This window comes from Sminthopsis crassicaudata, chromosome 4 (genome assembly GCF_048593235.1).
Source record: "Sminthopsis crassicaudata isolate SCR6 chromosome 4, ASM4859323v1, whole genome shotgun sequence".
NCBI classification, from domain to species: Eukaryota; Metazoa; Chordata; class Mammalia; order Dasyuromorphia; family Dasyuridae; genus Sminthopsis; species Sminthopsis crassicaudata.
In genome coordinates this window covers 101,155,431-101,174,820 of record NC_133620.1, presented here as the reverse complement: position 1 = coordinate 101,174,820, position 19,390 = coordinate 101,155,431, and the positions used below count along the sequence as shown (strand labels likewise).

At 37.6% G+C, this 19,390-nt stretch overlaps 2 protein-coding genes across 4 annotated transcripts in view; both read left to right on the top strand.

Moving 5' to 3' along the window:
• Positions 1-16,681, top strand: part of RBBP5 (RB binding protein 5, histone lysine methyltransferase complex subunit) — a 34,041-nt gene extending 17,360 nt beyond the window's left edge. The window contains exons 10-14 of one of the 3 annotated variants that reach the window (XM_074308942.1): positions 2,433-2,550; positions 10,114-10,183; positions 10,504-10,733; positions 11,220-11,297; positions 14,500-16,681. In XM_074308942.1, coding sequence (XP_074165043.1) covers positions 2,433-2,550; positions 10,114-10,183; positions 10,504-10,733; positions 11,220-11,297; positions 14,500-14,528 — 525 coding nt within the window. In that variant the 3' untranslated portion in view covers positions 14,529-16,681. Of the gene's footprint in view, positions 1-2,432; positions 2,551-10,113; positions 10,184-10,503; positions 10,734-11,219; positions 11,412-11,701; positions 11,836-14,499 lie in introns of those variants that run through there. The other 2 variants (XM_074308941.1, XM_074308943.1) reach the window with 2 other exon arrangements.
• Positions 16,682-17,179: 498 nt separating this feature from the next.
• TMEM81 (transmembrane protein 81) lies at positions 17,180-19,390 on the top strand. Its single transcript, XM_074308944.1, has 2 exons — positions 17,180-17,322; positions 18,203-19,390. Exon 2 carries the CDS (start codon positions 18,241-18,243, stop codon positions 19,024-19,026), a length of 786 nt encoding a protein of 261 aa, XP_074165045.1. The 5' UTR covers positions 17,180-17,322; positions 18,203-18,240; the 3' UTR covers positions 19,027-19,390.

Here is a 19,390-nt window from a genome sequence, read left to right as displayed (position 1 = left end):
CTAGGGCTCCTTTGCTAAAATCTGATGAACTTTTCTTCAGTTCTTCCCTTTTCTATAATTGACCATACCCTTTCCCTGCTTAATTTTCTCTTCTTGCCTTACTATTCCTCATTCTTTTGTTGGAGACCACATTAAGTATGGCCATCTTCCAAGTCACTGTATTGGGCTGTTTTCTCCTTCGATGATCTCATGGGTTCAGTTCTCACCTTGGGTAGATAATCTGCCCAAATCTGCAGATATGACATATTGGATGGTGTGGCTTCAGAGTGAGGATGATTTGGGTACAAATCCTCCCTCTGTCACATACTGAGTGACTGAGTGAAGCAGTTATTCCTCAATATTATATGAATTCTGGGTATCTAAGTTGAAAAACAATTGTTTATGCGCAAGAGGAGGAGAATTTTTCTCCCTAGGAGTTCCCTACATTCATGAAATCACATATCTACAAACATCTCCCAAATGCAGAAGACTCCCCAAATCTATACATCCAGTCCTTATTTATCTCCTGAAATCCTTCATTATAAATTGTGAATTGGACATTTCTACCTAAATGTATCATAATCATATCAAATTCAGCATATCCAAACAGAACTCATATTACCTCCTAAACCCATTATTTTGTGAATGATGTCACCATCCTTCTAGGTATTTTTTTTTTTTAATCTTTGTTTAAATCTTGAATTCATCCTTGACTTTTCCTTTTTCCTTTTTTTTTTTTTTTTTTTTTCCTTCTTCCTGAGGCTGGGGTTAAGTGACTTGCCCAGGGTCACACAGCTAGGAAGTGTTAAGTGTCTGAGACCAGATTTGAACTCAGGTCCTCCTGAATTCAAGGCTGGTGTTCTATCTACTGTGCCACCTAGCTGCCCGACTTTTCCCTTTTCCTTAATCTCTTTTCTCCACTTGGTTGCCAAATTTTGTTGATTTTATCCTTATTATATCTTTTGCTCTTCTCTCCATTCACAGATCTCTTTCCTAACTTTCAGCCCTTACCACCTCTCCCCTGGATTATTGAAATGCTCTCTTAATTTCTCTCCACTCTCTCCTCTTCTCCATTCTGTCTTGCACACAGATGTCAGGTTGATATTTATAAACACAGATCTGATCATGTCATTACCTTTCTCAGGAAGCTTCAGTTGTTCCCTGTTACTTTTAGAATAAGAGACAAACTTCTCAGTCTGGAATTTAAAACCTTCCTGGAATTGAAAAGTCGTGATCTGCCAATAGTCTTATTTCACATTATTACACTGCATGCATTCTCTGCCTTATTAGCTATTCCTTCTAGAAGACATTCTCTAACTTTTTTCTGTGCCTATCTTGGGTTCCCCTCTTACAGAAAGTAATTTGCATTCCCTCCTGAAATTATTTTTCTGTTGTTTTACACATACTTCATATTTGCGATTGGATGGCATAGTGAGTGGTTCAGCATGCTGCATGTGGAGTCAGAAAGACCTGATACCAAGTTTATCTCAGACATTTACTAGCTTTTTGACCCTGGATGAGTCGGTTAACCTTTAATCTCAGTCAGCCTCAATTTTCTCATGTGTAAAATGGGGATAATAATAGGGCCTGCCTCACAGGATGTTATGTGGATCAATATGGGCAGCACTTGAGAAATGCTATTAAAAAAGATAAACTTGTGTATATGTTATGTATCTCCCTGCCTCCCTACCCCAATGTTTAGTATAGTTCCTGGCACATAACAGATAATAAATGTATGTTGATGATTTCATTTGAGTCAGTGCAGGAAACAAGAAGAAGCTGTTACAGAACAGTGACTAATTAGGATTTTAAGATACTAATAAATTCTGCCTCTTGACAGAGAGATCTGGGAATAGAAGGGCAAAAGAAGATAGCTATTTTCATGTGTCCAGTATGATTTATTTTGCTTACTTGTATTTATTTTTTTATGAGGCAAGTTTTCGATTTTTTGGCGGGAGAGGAGGGATGGATGAGATGGAAAAAAAGAGCTATCAAAGACCAGAAATACAAAATTTAGAACAGGGAACAAAACCCAGCAATTTTTTACTTCCTTGTTATATTTATAATACATGCTTTTAAAAACTATATAAAAGAAGTTAATAGTTTATTTTTTCTTTGTACATTGTAATGTTTTATTTGTTATTTGTTGAGTTCCTAATAAAAATAAATGTTTCTTTTTTAAAAAGGAATAGTTAGACAGGAAGAAAACCAAGAGAGAACAGTGTTACAGAAGCGAAGAGAGGAGAGTATCTAGGAAGAGGGAATGGTCAATAATGTTTGAAAGCTGCAGAATGGTCAAGGTGGATGAAGACTAAGAAAAGGCCATTGAATTTAACAACTAAAAGATTGTTGGCAACTTTTTAGGAAAATTTCTCACAGTGTTGCAGGCAATATTTTATTTTCAAATTATACAGCAATGTGTCTGAACAAGATGCTCTGTGTTTGTGGCATAGGAAAACTGGAGTGCATTTGCACCAGACTTTAAAGAGCTGGACGAAAATGTGGAGTATGAGGAAAGGGAGTCAGAGTTTGACATTGAGGATGAAGATAAGAGCGAGCCAGAACAAACAGGTATTATTTCTTAATCAATGTTTAAAATTTATTTTTATTTTATTTTATTTTTTTTTTAATAAATTCTGCTCTTAGCTCTGCTAAGTCAGTGTCTGATCAGGTACAGACAGCTGATTCAGGGATAAGATCACCTACCACATCAGTAACAAGTCTTTTCCTTTTAATTAAAACATACTTAGTTTTATTTTTTTATAATATGATTTGGTGTTTGGCATCTACCAGGTTTTTTTTTTTGTTTTTTGTTTTTTTAAGAAAGTTTTTATAGACCTAATGCTTCATGGTGATCTTTTTTGCAGGTATTTGTCATTAGTACTATAACACATGATAACCAAAATGTCCCATGACAATGTTTTTTGTACTTTTGTGTATGCAGTAAAAGCCATTCTTCTACTTCCTTTCTTTGCCTTTTCAGGCAGTACCTGTGAGCCATCCTAGTATTTTGCTTCACCTTATTTCTGATTTACTTTATACCAGCTAATTTAAGATTACTATAATTCAGCTTTTCCAGCAATATGTTCAGTTGTTGGTCATAGGACAAATATATCATAGAGTGTCAACAGTCAAATGTAAGTTTTTTGGCTATCCAGGGATTCTGATTTTCTGTTCCCTTTCCAGCTTTCTGCCATTGTTGCTACACAAACTAATGTGGGAGGTCAGTCTTAAATGACAAGGACCATTTAAATTTTTTTCTTTGTTTTCATGGATTGCCATGGCCAAAACAAATTCAGTACAAGATGACTAGCCTGTTGGTGAGGTGGCTTTTTGAAATTAGCTATTTTGATACCCAAAAAACAGATTTGATTTATTAGTAGGCCATACTTTGAAGCCTTTCCAATTTGATACAATCTGCCAGAGATTGTGCTTCTTAGTGGCACTAGGCTTTGAGAATCTATTGTGTGATGAAGCATCAGTGTAGAACTACCTTTATGAAAGTAATAAGTATATGGCAGCTATTAAGATTAACCCTCAATTATTTAGACAGATTATTGAAAGTCAGAAATGACATGTATTCTTAACTATAATAATTTCATCCAGAAGTTTAATCATTGTAAATTAATTGCTACAGCAAGGAGACAAAAAAGCACCTTAGTCAGCAAAGATCAGCCTTAACTCACCAAAGTGAGTTGACTACCAGATGCAACACCAGTTTGATGTAAATTCCACTGAAAATCTTATAAATAATGATTGATGATTGTAAGCATTATTATCTCATGAATTAGAGAAGAGTATGGAGAATTAAACCAATTTAAAGAAAATATGGCAAAATAGCAAACTAAATAGTCATCTTAAGGTATTCAAAAATGAAAAGACAACAAATAGAAGAAAAATGAAAGAGATACACAAAAACTATTTCAATAAAGGTTTTATATGAACTAATGTTCATCTTCCCCCCCCCCCCCCCCCCAAAGTAAGAGCCAGGGGAAACAGTATACAGAATAACAACATGACAAAGAAATAGTTATCACAAAACCATTAAAAAAAAAAATGTTGAAAATTATAAGAAACAAATTTGACCTAAAGGGGATATGAGAAGAGACCTTTCCCTATTCCTTTGATCATAGCAAAACTACCCAACTTAATTTGCTTATTCAGCACCATAGCAGTTAAACTCCCAAAGAATTAATTTATAATGCCAGGAAAACTACACACACACACATGTACAATGTGAAATTCATCTGGAACAGAATGTCTAGAGACAATGAAAAAAGTGGAAAAAAGGTATACCAGATCTCAGATGTTAAATTATAGTGCAGAGCATTTAGTTACCAAAACCAGTTTGTACGGGTTAAGAAATAGGTAGTCAGCAGAGCAAAAGAACAATGCCTAGTGTTTCGATAACTCCCCAAAATTCTAGCAACTGGGGTAAGAACGCTTTTTTAAAAATTGCTGGGAAAACTAGAAAGTAACCAAATTAGAAATAAAAGGTGACTTCATAAACAAAAAGTAGCAAAAAAAAAAAAAAAAAAGATCATTTTTCATATCTCGGGATAGGAAAGAATTCAAGACCTGACAAGACATAAAGGGGATAACAGGAGATAAAATGGGTAATTTTGGTACAAGTAAAGCCAGTGCAGCTAACTTTGGAAGAAAAATTGTTAAGTAGGAAAGTTTTTTGCCACAAGTTTCACTGGTAAAGCTGTCATTTCAGTTTTTGTAAAGATGCCATACACACCTGACAAGTTTGTCTATTTCTTTTCACATTCAATAATTATTAAGCGTCTATCAAATCTTAACTTTGTTATAATTTAAGTCCTTAACTTCTCTCTTGTTTATTTGATTAGATTTTTGTAGGTCTGAAAGGGGGAAGTTGAGTCCTTCTATCATCATAGTTTGTCTTGTTTTCCTTGTAACTTTTCCTTTTAAGTATTTAGATGCTATGTTATTATATCATGTTATTGTTTTATCTGTTTTAATCAAGTGTCTTATTAGTATCTGAGATCATGATTGCTACCCTTGACTTTTTACATTTGGCAAAAGCAAAGTAATTTTGCTCCAACCCCTTATTTTAACTCTGTGCACCTTTGCTTCAAGTGTTTTTTGTAACCATCATCTTGTTAAACTGCTTTCTGATGCATATTACTATCATTTTTGTGTTTTATGAGTATCCCATTCACATTTAGAATGATCATTGTGTATTTCTTTCCTTCCTATTATCTTCGTATACTTTTTTTCTCTCTTTACTTCCCATCCCCTCTTTACAAAGAAGAAAAGGGTGGCAAGAGAGAAAGAGTATGCTTAGTGGCAGAGCTCCTTCCTTGATGTAATCTTCTCCTGGGATTCTCCTTATTAGGTTCTTACCCTTCTTTTCTTTTCTTTTAAACTTTACTATCTTTCCTACTATTCTTCCCCCCGCACCCCCTCGGGCTGGGGTTAAGTGACTTGCCCAGGGTCACACAGCTAGGAAGTGTTAAGTGTCTGAGACCAGATTTGAACTCGGGTCCTCCAGAATTCAGGGTTGGTGCTCTATCCCACTGTGCCACCTAGCTGCCCCCCCCCCCCCCTACTATTCTTTACTGAAATTTTACTACTCTTCACTTTTCTAAACTGTTACAGTTTATTTTGCAGATAACTAAATCCTCCCTGAAACTATTCTGTTATTCCTCCTCTTTGTTTGCATAGTTTTTTACTTGTGTACCTCGTTTATATGAGATAATTTTCCCTGTACTTCTTCTCTTTTTTTCCCCTAGTATTTTCTTTTCATCTTCCTTTCTTTTCCTTTTTTCTTTCTTCCTTTCCTTTTCTTTGTTTTGGTGATCTTACAGTCACCAAAATATTATAAAACCACTCCGATGTCCTCTGTCTTATTTTACTCTCTCTGTGACCTTTTATGACTTTAGTCTTCTGAGGGAACACTTATATCATCTATTAGAATGTAAACATTTCATCCTTGTTTAGTTTCTTTTGATTGAATTCAAACTATTTTTATTTGAGGCTTTGCTTGTAGATGTTTTGGTCATTCTCTTGTTTTGTGGTGAGATTATTATTTATTCATTTTTCCAGCCTTCCAGAATTTGGACTTTGTATTAAAGTCAGACTTTTCACACTTCTGGAGGGAATGTCTGGGTCTGACTTGGTCCTGTTTTATATTCTCTTAAGTTAGAACTTGTTTTTTTCTCTATGTATTGAACTGAGGGGCAGCTTAGACTGGGGATTTTTAAGCTCTCAGTGCAGCCAAAGTAAGCTATTCTGGGGCAGAGTTTCTTTCTTTCTTTTTTTTAATTAATTTTTTTTTTTATTCATTTTTTCCAAATTATCCCCTCCCTCCCTCCACTCCCTCCCCCCAATGGCAGGTAATCCCATACATTTTACATGTGTTACAATATAACCTAGATACAATATATGTGTGTAAATACCATTTTCTTGTTGCACATTAAGAATTGGATTCCGAAGGTATAAGTAACCTGGGTAGATAGACAGTAGTGCTAACAATTTACATTCACTTCCCAGTGTTCCTTCTCTGGGTGTAGTTGTTTCTGTCCATCATTGATCAACTGGAAATGAGTTGGATCTTCTTTATGTTGAAGATTTCCACTTCCATCAGAATACATCCTCATACAGTATTGTTGTTGAAGTGTATAGTGATCTTCTGGTTCTGCTCATTTCACTCAGCAATAGTTGATTTAAGTCTCTCCAAGCCAGTTGTGAAAGAATCCAGCCATTCTGGAGAGCAATCTGGAATTATGCCCAAAAAGTTATCAAACTGTGCATACCCTTTGACCCAGCAGCGCTACTACTGGGATTATATCCCAAAGAAATACTAAAGAGCGGAAAGAGACATATATGTGCCAAAATGTTTGTGGCAGCTCTTTTTGTTGTAGCTAGAAACTGGAAGATGAATGGATGTCCATCAGTTGGAGAATGGTTGGGTAAATTGTGGTATATGAAAGTTATGGAATATTATTGCTCAGTAAGAAATGACCAGCAGGAGGAATACAGAGAGGGTTGGAGAGACTTAAATCAACTGATGCTGAGTGAAATGAGCAGAACCAGAAGATCACTGTATACTTCAACAACGATACTGTATGAGGATGTATTCTGATGGAAGTGGAAATCTCCAACATAAAGAAGATCCAACTCACTTCCAGTTGATCAATGATGGACAGAGGTAGATACACCCAGAGAAGAAACACTGGGAGGGGAATGTAAATTGTTAGCACTAATATCTGTCTGCCCAGGTTGCATGTACCTTCGGATTCTAATGTTTATTGTGCAACAAGAAAATGATATTCACACACATGTATTGTACTTAGACTATATTGTAAAACATGTAAAATGTATGGTATTGCCTGTCGTCGGGGGGAGGGAATAAGGGAGGGGGGGTAATTTGGAAAAATGAATACAAGGGATAATATTATAAAATATATATATATATATAATAAAAAAAAAAAAAAAAAAAAGAAAAAAAAAAAAAAAAAAAAAAAAAAGTCTCTCCAAGCCTCTCTGTATTCCTCCTGCTGGTCATTTCTTACAGAGCAATAATATTCCATAACCTTCATATACCACAATTTACCCAACCATTCTCCAATTGATGGACATCCATTCAACTTCCAGTTTCTAGCTACAACAAAAAGAGCTGTGGGGCAGAGTTTCTTAAACTTTTTCCACTCATGATCCCTTTTTGCCTGAGAAATTTTTATGTGACCCCCAAGTATATAGATATACAAATCAAACATTTACTGATAGTAATCATAGTTTGGACCCCATGTGGGGTCAGATTGCTACTCTTGATCTGAGTCTTGTCACCTTCTCACCCTACTTTGGGTCTAGGTGACATTACTTTAGACTTGGCCCCAGTTAGAACTCCAATAGGCTGCTGCTGTGCCTGAACCCCATCAGCTAGCTGGCAGCTTCAGCTTCATGCATGAAACTGCCTAACTTCCCTTAGTTTGAGTTCTTTTCCTTTTTTTTTTTTTTTTTTTTTCTGAGGTAGTTGGGATTAAATGACTTGCTCAGGGTCACACAGCTAGGACGTGTTAAGTGTCTGAGGACAGATTTGAACTCAAGCCCTCCAGATTTCACAGCTGGTGCTCTATCCACTGCCCCATCTAGCTGCCCCTCCCTGTTTTCTTGACTGTAAGCCTCAGGCCAGGATGGAAGTTGAATCTAACACCCCACTTTGGGGTCAGAGCCAAACAGGTGGTGCTCATTTCTTTGTCTGCTTCTTGGTCCTGGTCTACCACTCCTAGACTTAAAATCTACTCATTCTGCACTGGATTTTCTGGCAGCAGGGTGTTTTCCATTTAAATATCAAGGCCATTCTGGATTTCCTGGAATATCTAAAAGTAGAAAAAATTATTTAATAGCCTTCTGAAAATAAATATTAGGAGGACCATAATACAAGTATATTCTTCCTAAGGTATTCATCACTGTGATGATGGAAGAAATGCAGTAGAGAGTCTAGGTAAAGAAAAGATTCCTTGTAGATGGTAATATCTACCAGATATTTTCTGATGACATGTTGATGATTACATCAATCCCTGATACATTGCTGAGCTTTCTGGAAAAGATCTGTAATTATTCAAAGGTTTTGTCTTACCCACACAGGGAAGGCCTAGGGAAGGAAGGAAGAAAGGAAGAATTTTATTGGCCAGATTTCAGAATCAATTTAGATAAACACCCCACAGAGCTTGTCCAATTATGTGTACATCTGGAACAAACTATAAGATGGATAGTAAGTTGAAAGGGAAAAGGAAAGCATATTGTATTACTTTTGGGAAATTGCAAAGCACTTTTATTGATTGCAATTTCTGATTAAAACAAAGGTCCATTTTTTCAATATGAATATTTTACCATTGTCATGGTATGGTATGGTAACAAGTCTTAGAACTCTCTTGCTGCTAAAGATCTAAAGGTGAGTTTCACAGAGAGGATGATGGAGAGCCATATGGTACTTTTCAGCAGGCTGCAATGTATAATCAATAAGGAATTTCAAAGACGAGCAGGGATGAGTGTTGTCAAGGAAGAAAAGATGGGCTGGTCATGCAATAAGGGCAAAGTATGACAGATAAGACAACCAGAATGCTCTATTGGTATTCTCAAGATATCAATAGAAATTGAGAATAGCATTCAACATATTGGGATGAAGTTCTGGGAGAACATGGACAAGAAACATATTGGATCAGGTTACCTAGATGGTTTGCATTCCTGTGTCATTGGAGAGAACTCCTAAATGGATGAGATCACAGATCTCTTTGAGTATTGAGGAAAATTATTACTATTTTTTGTTACCTATCTTTTTTCTTTCCCTTTTTTCTCCTAAAGACCCATGCCTTATAACAAAGAATAAAAAGGAGAAAAGTTCAGCAAAACTAACCAACACACCAACTAACACCGATATCATATTCAGAGTTCCACACACGTAGTTCCCCATAAATGTACAAATAAGGGAGAAAGCATGGTCATTAACATTTTACAACATTCAATTTCATTTGTTGTTTCTCTTTAGATTGTTGTTGATATTGCATCACATTACATTAATTATCAATTATATTAATGGATCAAGTGACTTGTATAGTGCTACAGATTTTCACTTGGTCATCTGGTAGTGCTGGACTAAGGTTCATTTACAACCATCAATCTCAGATTTGCTATATCTTTTACTTTCTTTTATAAGAGAAACTATGTGGGTGATGAGTCAATACATGGTGAAAAATTAATCTTAGATTACACAGACTGTATTTGTAATTATAGCTCATGTTCACGTAGCACTTAGAGCTTGTGTCTGTGGAGCTCTCAAGGTTTCCAAAACATTTTTCACATAACAAACATAAAATACACTGTATCATAGTATTTCCATTTTATTGATGAGAAAACTAAGGTGCTGTTTTATTTTTTGCCTGTTCAACCCTGGATTTTGTCTTTGAAAAGGCATTAGCTTGAATCCTCTTCTTTTTCTGAGGCTGGGGTAAGTGACTTGCCCAGGGTCACACAGCTAGGAAGTGTTACGTGTCTGAGACCAGATTTGAACTCAGGTCCTCCTGAATTCAGGGCTGGTGCTCTATCTACTGCGCCACCTAGCTGCCCCTGAATCCTAATTTTTCACTATTTTTTAAACTATTACAGGTGCGGATGCTGCAGAGGATGAAGAAGTGGATGTCACTAGTGTAGATCCTATAGCTGCTTTTTGTAGCAGGTAAGTCCAAATGGCCTTGTATATTTGTTTTCAAAAGTAAAGCATTTTGGGCTCCTCCTACTCTTTGTTCTTAGTCAATTATCAGTATTCTGCCACTAAACTTCCCTAAGCTATTACTACTTCTTCGTCTCCTATAAGAATTTACACACTTGGTTTCTTGTTCATTTTCAGGCCTAATAGAGTTGATTCTGACTTAGGGAGGGTCTCTAGCTTATGTCTGAAGAACTGATTATGTGCCTTGTTCATAGTTGGCACTTAATCAGTATTTATTGGTTAAAACTACAAATGGTCTTAAGTATCTTTTTTTCCCCTCCTCACAGTGATGAGGAGCTGGAAGATTCAAAGGCTTTGTTGTACTTACCCATTGCACCTGAGGTAGAAGACCCAGAGGAAAATCCTTATGGACCCCCACCTGATGCTGTCCAAACCTCACTGATGGAAGAAGGAGCTGGTTCAGAGAAGAAGAGACAGTCCTCAGCTGATGGGCCCCAGCCACCGAAGAAGAAAACCAAAACCACCAACATTGAGCTGCAAGGAGTACCTAGTGATGGTGAGATCCGTTTCTTTGGGTGCCGAAGAGAATGTCCAAGCTGTAAGGAACATGAAGAATTGTTTAGTGCAAGATCAGCATTTTTCTGTGGCCCTTATGTACAGTTACATAGCTACTCAGTCAAGACTTAATTCCCATGGCATTTTTTTCCCACTCTTATCAGAGCAATTAGAATCAAGTTTGTGACAGCAATGTAATGGTAATGTGGACCCTAGCCTATATTTGAGTTATTGTACTGTGTGAACTTCATGAGGAAGTGGCTGGATTTGATTTTTTTTGATGAGCAGCTTTTCCTCAGCTTGTGACTGTCTCCTTTTCATAGTTCTGTAAAAAGTAACAGTTTAAACAGATTTAGTCTCATCATTTGAACACAGGTACAAAATTTCTTATTGGCAGTGGCTCTGTGTACAGTATTTTTCGTGGCAGGCTAGAGATTTTAGGTTGATTTATGTGGACTTCTTCCCTTACCTGTTTGTCCCTTTGCAGAAGTCCATCCGCTACTGGGGGTGAAGGGGGATGGCAAATCGAAGAAGAAGCAAGCAGGCCGGCCTAAAGGATCAAAAGGTAAAGAGAAAGATTCTCCATTTAAACCGAAACTCTACAAAGGGGACAGAGGTTTACCTCTGGAAGGAGCAGCGAAGGGTAGAGTGCAGGCGGAGCCCAGCCAACCCTTGACAGGTAAGGACCCATGGTGGGCATATTCGGCTTGTGCGGCGGCCTTGCTTTGTACAGCCCCCGACGCCTGACCGCAGCTCTTCATTTCTCCCTCCCTTCCTTACCTACCAGTGGCATTCACTCCCCAAAGGTTAAGCTGCTGCCAAGGGCAAGAAAAACCATATTTTATTTTTCCCTAATCTTTGTTCTCTCCCAAGTTTTTACTCAAATAAAAGAAACAAAAATGTAGACAGGGAGCTAAATGGAACCCTCTGCCAAAGTCCCAGTATTGTTTGTTTGTTCTTCCCCCCTAGTAGCCCAGTGCCAATAATGAAGTTGGTGGTTGTACACTCCAGAATGGCTAGGAAGGAAGATGAAGTTTTTGAGGTACATACCATCATGATGTCAGGACCTGAAAATGGGAGGAGAAAACCTGGGAGGAGCTGACCAGAAAAGAGCAGCTACTGGGATGTAGAAGCTGCAGTGTCTGTGTAAGATCTTAATGCTTAAGCCTTTTGAAACTGGCTTTCTCAATAGAAAGGCCATCTCACTTTCATGGTATTTGAAATTTGGGAGGGATGGCCCTTTTTTATTAAGAGTGGATCTCTGGATCTAAATTGGGTCTTATATATTAAAGGAAAAATGGATTCATCCTAAACAAAAAGGACTGTTTCAATTTCCTCCTAAATATTAGTAAGGCTACTTTCCCTAAGTCCTCATTTAGGACAATTTCATTAATTGAAATACCTGTCTCAGGGAATATTTCTGTTTTTGTGACTGGCTGTAGCATCTGTTAATCTGGTGTGTTCTCCTCCAGTCCAAAGAGCATGTAAAATAAAAACCAAAGCTGCTATTATGAGAGCAGTCCTGTGATCTTAATATTTTATGGTCTTTAAAGAAGAAAGGAATAATACTATTATTCAGGTTGGAGAGGTAGCATGGTATAGTGGATAGCCAGCCTTGTAGTCAGGAAGGTATGGATTCAAGTCCTGCCTTTGACCCATCCTGGCTGTGTGACCCTGGGCAAGTCACTTAAACTCACAGGGCCCCAAGGCACTTCTCTCAAACAGCTTCAGAGCAGATGCCCATTTTCATTGGTAGAGGTGAGTTCCTCCCAGCAGAGATGAAGTCCTATTCATTTTAATAGTGTCCATGGAGCCTTCTGATACTTGGTTGAAAGGGTTTTTTTGTTTTGTTTTGTTTTGCTTCTTTGTACCTTTTTCATGGGTACTTGAAGAAAGAGTAAATAAAAAGTTTCAGCTCAGCATATTGTACTAGTCTTGAATGATATTGGGGGTTATGTGACAGAGTTGCATGTTCTGAGCTCCACTGCCTTAAGGTTTACTTCATTGTAAGATTTACTTTAGGTTGTACCCTATTGTATATGTCCTTGGGAGCAGCAGCTGTTTTTTTTTTTTTTTTGGCCCAGATTTCTCCCCACTTCCATTGCTGGTCTTTTATAACCTTTGTTGTTCATTGCTTGGCTTTGCTTATGTTTTATTGCTTAATTGTCTCAGTGGACTTGTATTGTGCATTCAGGACAAGAAGGATTTAAAACTCAAACTCAGAATTGGGCTTGGCATGAGGTAGTACATTGAGCATCTTAAATGGTTTTAATGCAGTTGGCTTGTTGACCAAATCATTTCTTTAATCAGGAGTTAGCTATAGTGTGATCTAAATCCAGAGAACCCAGAGATCTAGTAATGAACATTTGAGAGGAAAGGATCTGAATTTCCTGATTTTCTAAAGGGTTTTTGGTTTATTTGATGGTCTGAAGTTTGGGTTTTGGTTAGATATTTTTTTCATCTTTGAGCAATAATAGCAAAAGGATCCAGAATAGAATGAGCAAAACCATTTCCACAGTACAGGGAGATGGTGTTGAGGCCTTTGGAGTCTATTTTGTTGATTTCAGAGTTTTTATTCCTGCTTTAAGAGGTACATGGCTATTTTTTTCATGTTGTGATATATAAGGGAAGATGGTATGAAAACCTTCTGTTCTTACTGAATTGTAAGAAGTATAAACTGAATTTCTAACAGTGTGACATTCAGCAAGATGACTGAGTTTGAATCTCGTTTTAACATCAATCTATTCTTCAGCAAATGTAAATATAGTCTGTTATTAATATATCCCATATCTAGCTGGGTCCTTCTGTAGTTGAAACTTTTCTTTTTAAACCTCCTGAGTCAGTTTTGGAGATGGGTTTCCTCACATCCTGGCATGAATCTTTTTGAAATGACTTTTTCTTCATTGCCTGCTTTTCCATTTCCTCACTAGAGTGTGGAGCAGGGACAAATTGATTTTGTTCTTTTTCTAGACTTCTTTGCCAACATCCTTGGCTATCCATTTAAGGCTGTCCTCATAACTGAACATCAGGGAAAATGCTCATTTCATTTGAAAAGTTTGGATTTTCTTTGCTGAGTTATTAATTAGTAAGTTTGAGTTGGAACCTTTCAGACACTGCTTAGGTGATTAGAGGATCCTCTATAAGCACTGTGTTTATAGGCCTTAGAAAAGGTTCGCAGCTGACTCTTGGCTACTTGTTTAGGGAGAGATTATTTAGATGCTAATTGTGAGGCTGCCCAGCTTCTCCTCTTGTTTCTCCCTGCTTGCCTTGGGTTCCATGCCGTCTGTTTATCCCCTTGTCAGTATGGTTGGGAACTTGGAAGAAAGGGCCACCACCCTGGCAGTACAGCTTCACATCCTGGGACACAGACCGTGGCTGTGGCTCTGGAAAGGCTCTCTGAGGCCTTTGGCCCAACCTCCTCCTTTTACAGATGATGGTGGGGAAGTGACTTGCCCAAAGTCACACAGGCAGTGACCCAAGGGAGAGGATTAGATCCGGGGTCTTAGCCAGAGCCTGGGATGCTCTTTCCCTTCTGCCAATGTGACAAACACTCTTACTTGTAAAATGGTGTTCTGGTAATTGGCAGGTCTCAGTGAAGGGCAACCAAGAAATTAATTCTCTCTTTTTCTGGATCAGAAAAGTAGTCTTTTGCCTGCTTCTGCTTCAGCTTTTGCTTGTTACACCCCTTCTCTGTCAAGTTCTCCATTCTCACCAAGTCCTGAGATGAGTGGGTATTAATGGAACCTTTCCTATCTTAATCTCTCCAGCAGGGGGAGCCATCTCAGAGCTGTTGTGAAGACAACCTTGGGAGTTCGCCATTCTTTATCTACTCTGCGGTCCTGCGGCTTCAGACCCTGTGCTTGGACGGATGAGACTTTCATATAAGACCAAGGTTGAATGAAGTAAATTATGAAAGAAGAGTGACTTTCCCAGTCCTCCCTCTCAAAGCATAATTCTGAATAGACTCAGGAAAAGAGGACTTGAAAAGCCTTGAACAGGAGTAGGGGCTCATGTAGATGGAATGCTTCTCAGCTTAGTTATGCTGCTGGAACACCGCCCACGTTTTCTTTGTGAGACCTCCCTTAACTAAGCATCACTTGGGTGTGCCCTTTCCCATCTTCTGCTCTGTGTCATCCCTTAGAGCATGTCCTCGAGTGAATTGTTGTTCTGTGTAACTTCTTCCTGCTGTTGTCTCCTAGAAAAGGATCTGTTGCATACTCTACTCTTTTCTCTCTCCTTTTTACCCTAATCCAGTCAACATGTAAAGGCCTGTAGTCCAAGATAAATCATCCTTTTTAAGAACAGGCAAGAAAATGAAGTGCTTATAATCCAAAAAGCTCAGGAAAAATGTAGAGCCATCAGAAAGGGAAGACAGATAAGAAACTCAATTTGACTATCATATAACCTTTTCCCCAAGAGATGGGGATGTAAAATGTTCTTTTTTAAAAAAAAAACTTTTTGTTTATTCCATTTTAGCCTTCAGCATCAATTTAATCTATCTCAATCATGTTTTTGAAGACAGGGATTTTCACCTGTCCCAGGCAAAGTAGCACATAAGAGTTTTTTGGGTTTGTTTTTTTTTTTTACTGCCATGTGCAGACTTTTAGAGAAGAAACCATACAAAGGTGTCTCTGAGCCTCTGAGTATCTATGCAAGGTCTAAAATGGAGCTGTCCAAAATCAGATCAAATCAAAGTTCAAAGTGAAATTTTTTTTTCATTACTCTCCATGGATTTGCCCTTTCCTCAAAACATCAGTGTTGCCCCCTATTTGTATCTGTTGTAAGCAGTTTGTTTCCTCCTTACAGTTGCTCTTTTTAAAATTTTCTTTTGGTCACTTCCTTTCTGTGAAAGGCTTCTCTGTTATCTCAGCTTCTTCACCACCATTCATGAAACAAGAGTGGCAGATGAAATGTGTATACACACAAGAAATCTTTATATTTTAAAAAATTGGCCAGAGTTCTTTCCCCTTCCATTGCTGGTACTTTGTGAACCTATGTAGTTTAGCATTTCATCTCTTTTGCTTATGTTGTGTTGCTTACTTTCTCAAAAGTTCATTTTAGGGAAGGAAAGTATGGAATGAAAATCCATAAACCTAGGTGCAGTATTCATCTAGCTATATCTTTTTAAGTTTGAAGGTAGTTATTTTCTCTTAACTTCTTGAGGAAAGCTATAGAACAGTTTATGCTACAGCGTTAGGAGGAACCCACTGAGCTCATTGATGAACCAAGAAAGAGATGAATCAGGTTATTTGATGGGATGTTTGAGGGATAGTAGGAGAAACAAAATAGGTCTGGAAGAGCCTTCCTTACTTTTTTACTTGTTCATGTAAGAGAAAGGTCCATTTCTCAAAGATTGTGACAAAAAGTCCATGTTCTTTGATGTAACTATTCTTTCCAGAACCCCTTGTTACCCAGACTTTTAATGTGAGTTATTCAGTAGTAGAGGAAATTGTGTAGACTACTGGATATACTTTTGTTTTATACCATTAGAACCACTGTCATTACTTTGGATTGTATTCTGTAGTAGGTTGCAAATTCATATAAATGCTTCTCTACCCTATCACTATTTACCAAGTAATTTGAATTTCCTTGCCAGGGTACTTGGGAATTGAGATATTTCCCTTCCCAAATCTGAGAGTACCGATCTAAGCTCCTTCAAGTTGGCCCTTGACAACATCTTCATGATTTGTTTTGTTGCTCAAACTATTTTCTAACATTCTTCAGACTTGCTGTCCATTTCATTTGACTGCTTCTCCATTTGTATAGTATATGTATATTTTTTTCCTCCTTTTACCTCCCCATATTTGTAATGTGTTTTCCCTCTTGTCACTTTTTTTTTTTTTAAGTTTCAAATGCTTTGTAGTTTTCTAAAAGATGAAAATTGGTCACTTGAATAGTTCTTACTAAAGTGATGATGCTTTGTAAATAAAGACAATTGTTTTACTTAAATATTAGTTGTTGTAGTTGTTTACAAAGAACAGTTGCTCTTCAGCAGGTCTTCCATTTTATTTCATTGCACAGAAGACACAGGCTTCAGCTTATGAATGTATGTTAAAATTATAGGTGTGGAAGTTCGCCATCCTATCTGTAAACAAGGTTATTCTTTGGTTTTTCTAAAACAAATCATCTTATTTCAATCCTAAAGATCTCCTTGTATGGACATCTTATTCTTTTCTAATATAGTGTCAATTTGGGGCTAATCTTTATCTCCTACTTCTACTGTCACCTTTTTGTCAAATAAATTATGTGAACATTTTTTACATCCTTAACGCATAAGATTTTTTTTTTTTTAAACAAAACCAAAAAACCCCAAATTCTTCAATATTTTTTTAAACTGAAGGTTCATTCTGAAAGGTTCCTCTTTTAACTTTTCCTATTCCCTTGACCCTGGGAGCCTTTCTGTGACATCATAACTGTTTCATAGCAACCATGTCATAAGCATATCCTGTTGGCTGCTGTTCACAGGTTGTAAGAAATGTAGAGAACCAACAAGAAGTCTGGCGAAAATTAAGTTTACTTTTAAACAGAAAATAACTTCATTACTCTTGGGATAGAGCAGTGCCAAGAAAAGAAAATGGCAGCTATGTTAAGTATCCTTGCTTTGCTGATAAACATTTTTTGATTCATAAGTGGTATTGAAGCCTGTCTCAACCAGTTTTTAGTTTTAATTTTAGTACCCTTTCTGTATGACCTCAAGCAAATTGCTTCATCTCCCTGGGCATCTGCAAAATGAAGAAGTTGAGCTTATATGATGATCTCAGTTGTCTCATCTCTGTTTGAGTATTCCTAGTGATATATACTTAACAGAATCTTATCACATGTGAGATTTGAACCTCAACACATTTTTTAGGCAGAGCCAATGGTATTTTTCCCCCCTGCTTTGCAAAACAAATTTAAGCAATTGCCTAAGGATTTACAGCTTTTTTTTAGTAGTGGAGCCACATGTAAAACCTAAGTATTTTGACTATTCCAGTGTTCAATACAAGAGAATTTTAGAATCTTTTAACTGTAAGGCATATTAGTGCTTCTTGCAAATTTAATGAGTAAGAATTGTTTGGCTAGAGCTAATTTGGTACCTAGAAACCTATTTATAGATCCTGTTCAGAGTTTCAGAGCTACTAGGAAAGAATACTGCTTTCTCTTACGCAGTCATAGTAATTTCAGAATTCACTTCAAATTATGAAGCCTTTTGTTGCTTTTCTCCCAAAGAAACCCCATGTAATTGCAAGGATATGAAAGAGATATCTGATGCATGATAAAATAGTCAATAAAATCAGATGTGGTTTGTTCTGCCTCATATGCTCTCCTGTTGTTAAAAGATTGGATTTTTGTTTATTAGGTCACATTATGCTTTTGAAAAAATCCACACCTTTTGACAACTTTTGAAATTTAGAATGTGAAAATGAAGAGAACTTTAGCAGAAATTTCAGAAATGTTTTTGATTAATGTTTACCCAAAATGTCCTCATAGGCTGTTGACTGAAGGGCTATGAAGGTTCTCATTTAAACATGAAGATCCTAGGTCCTGGTTTCATCCTTGGAACGCTGGTATTTGCTGCCTGCCTACCGATAATAGTGACCTTCAGTCAATCATTCACTATCCCTGAAAAACTGAAGTTGGCTCAGGGGAGAGTGATCATCAACACCACAGCCTGCACAGTCACCTGTGGCCTGGGCTACAAGGAGGAGATAACCTGTGAGGTGGGCCCCGATGGCGTGAGGAGGAAGTGTGAGACTCACCACACCGAATGCTTGACCAATTGGATCTGTGGGATGGTCCACTTCACTGTCCCTACTGGGAAAAAATTTGAGCTGACGTGTCTGACTCCGGATATCGTCCTCTATGGGCGGGAAGCTTTCCGGTTCACCTGGACCTTTGTCCGGGGCATCATCTCCATCAACGATGACTTGTTTAAACCTTTTCGGCGCCATGTCCATTCGGTGACGCTCAATTCTGCCCAAGAGACTGATTCAGGCACCTATAGGTGTGACGTACAGCTGCTAAAGAACTTGAGATTTGTCAAGAGAATCTACTTTGGCCTCAGGGTCATTCCTGCTTACTTAGTGAACCTCAACTTTGATCAGTCCCTGACTGAGGTGCAAAAATTAATAGATAAGGGGATGGACTTGGATCTAGATAAACATGTCCATTCTCAGCACTCATCGTGGAATAAAAAGGTCTTGCTAGCACTGGGGATAGGAATGACAGGGGGAGTAATTGTAAGTGTGCTGGTGAGTATCACTGTTCACTATTTGCTGAAAACTTCCAAAAGAGAGGTCAATTCAAAGATATAATTGTCTGGTCTCCATTCCTTGAAGCTGATAGCAGTGCTAACCTTTTTTAGAGACTTTTGCTTCCACTCATGGAATCCCCCAGAATCTATGGGAAAGTGAAATTTCTGATGTGCTTTGTCTCCTGGCAAATTTCTCCTTCCCAGTATTATGTGATTGCTTGGGTGCTTGAGTGCCCTGTGCCCCAAGGCAAAGCCCAGATCATCACCAAGGTTGCTTTGTTTTTTGCACCGTTAAAATTTGCTGCAATTATCTCCAGTGTTACTGCTTCTTCCCAGTGTCAGATGTTTGAAAAGAAGGATTGTTCATTGGATTTTTTAGCTAGAAATTTTGTCTCTTTCCACTTTAATAAAACTTCTGCCATGGA

Bases quoted from the DNA above. Each gene is read 5' to 3' on its own strand.
- TMEM81 (XM_074308944.1), top strand. From the start codon at position 18,241: ATGAAGATCCTAGGTCCTGGTTTCATCCTTGGAACGCTGGTATTTGCT.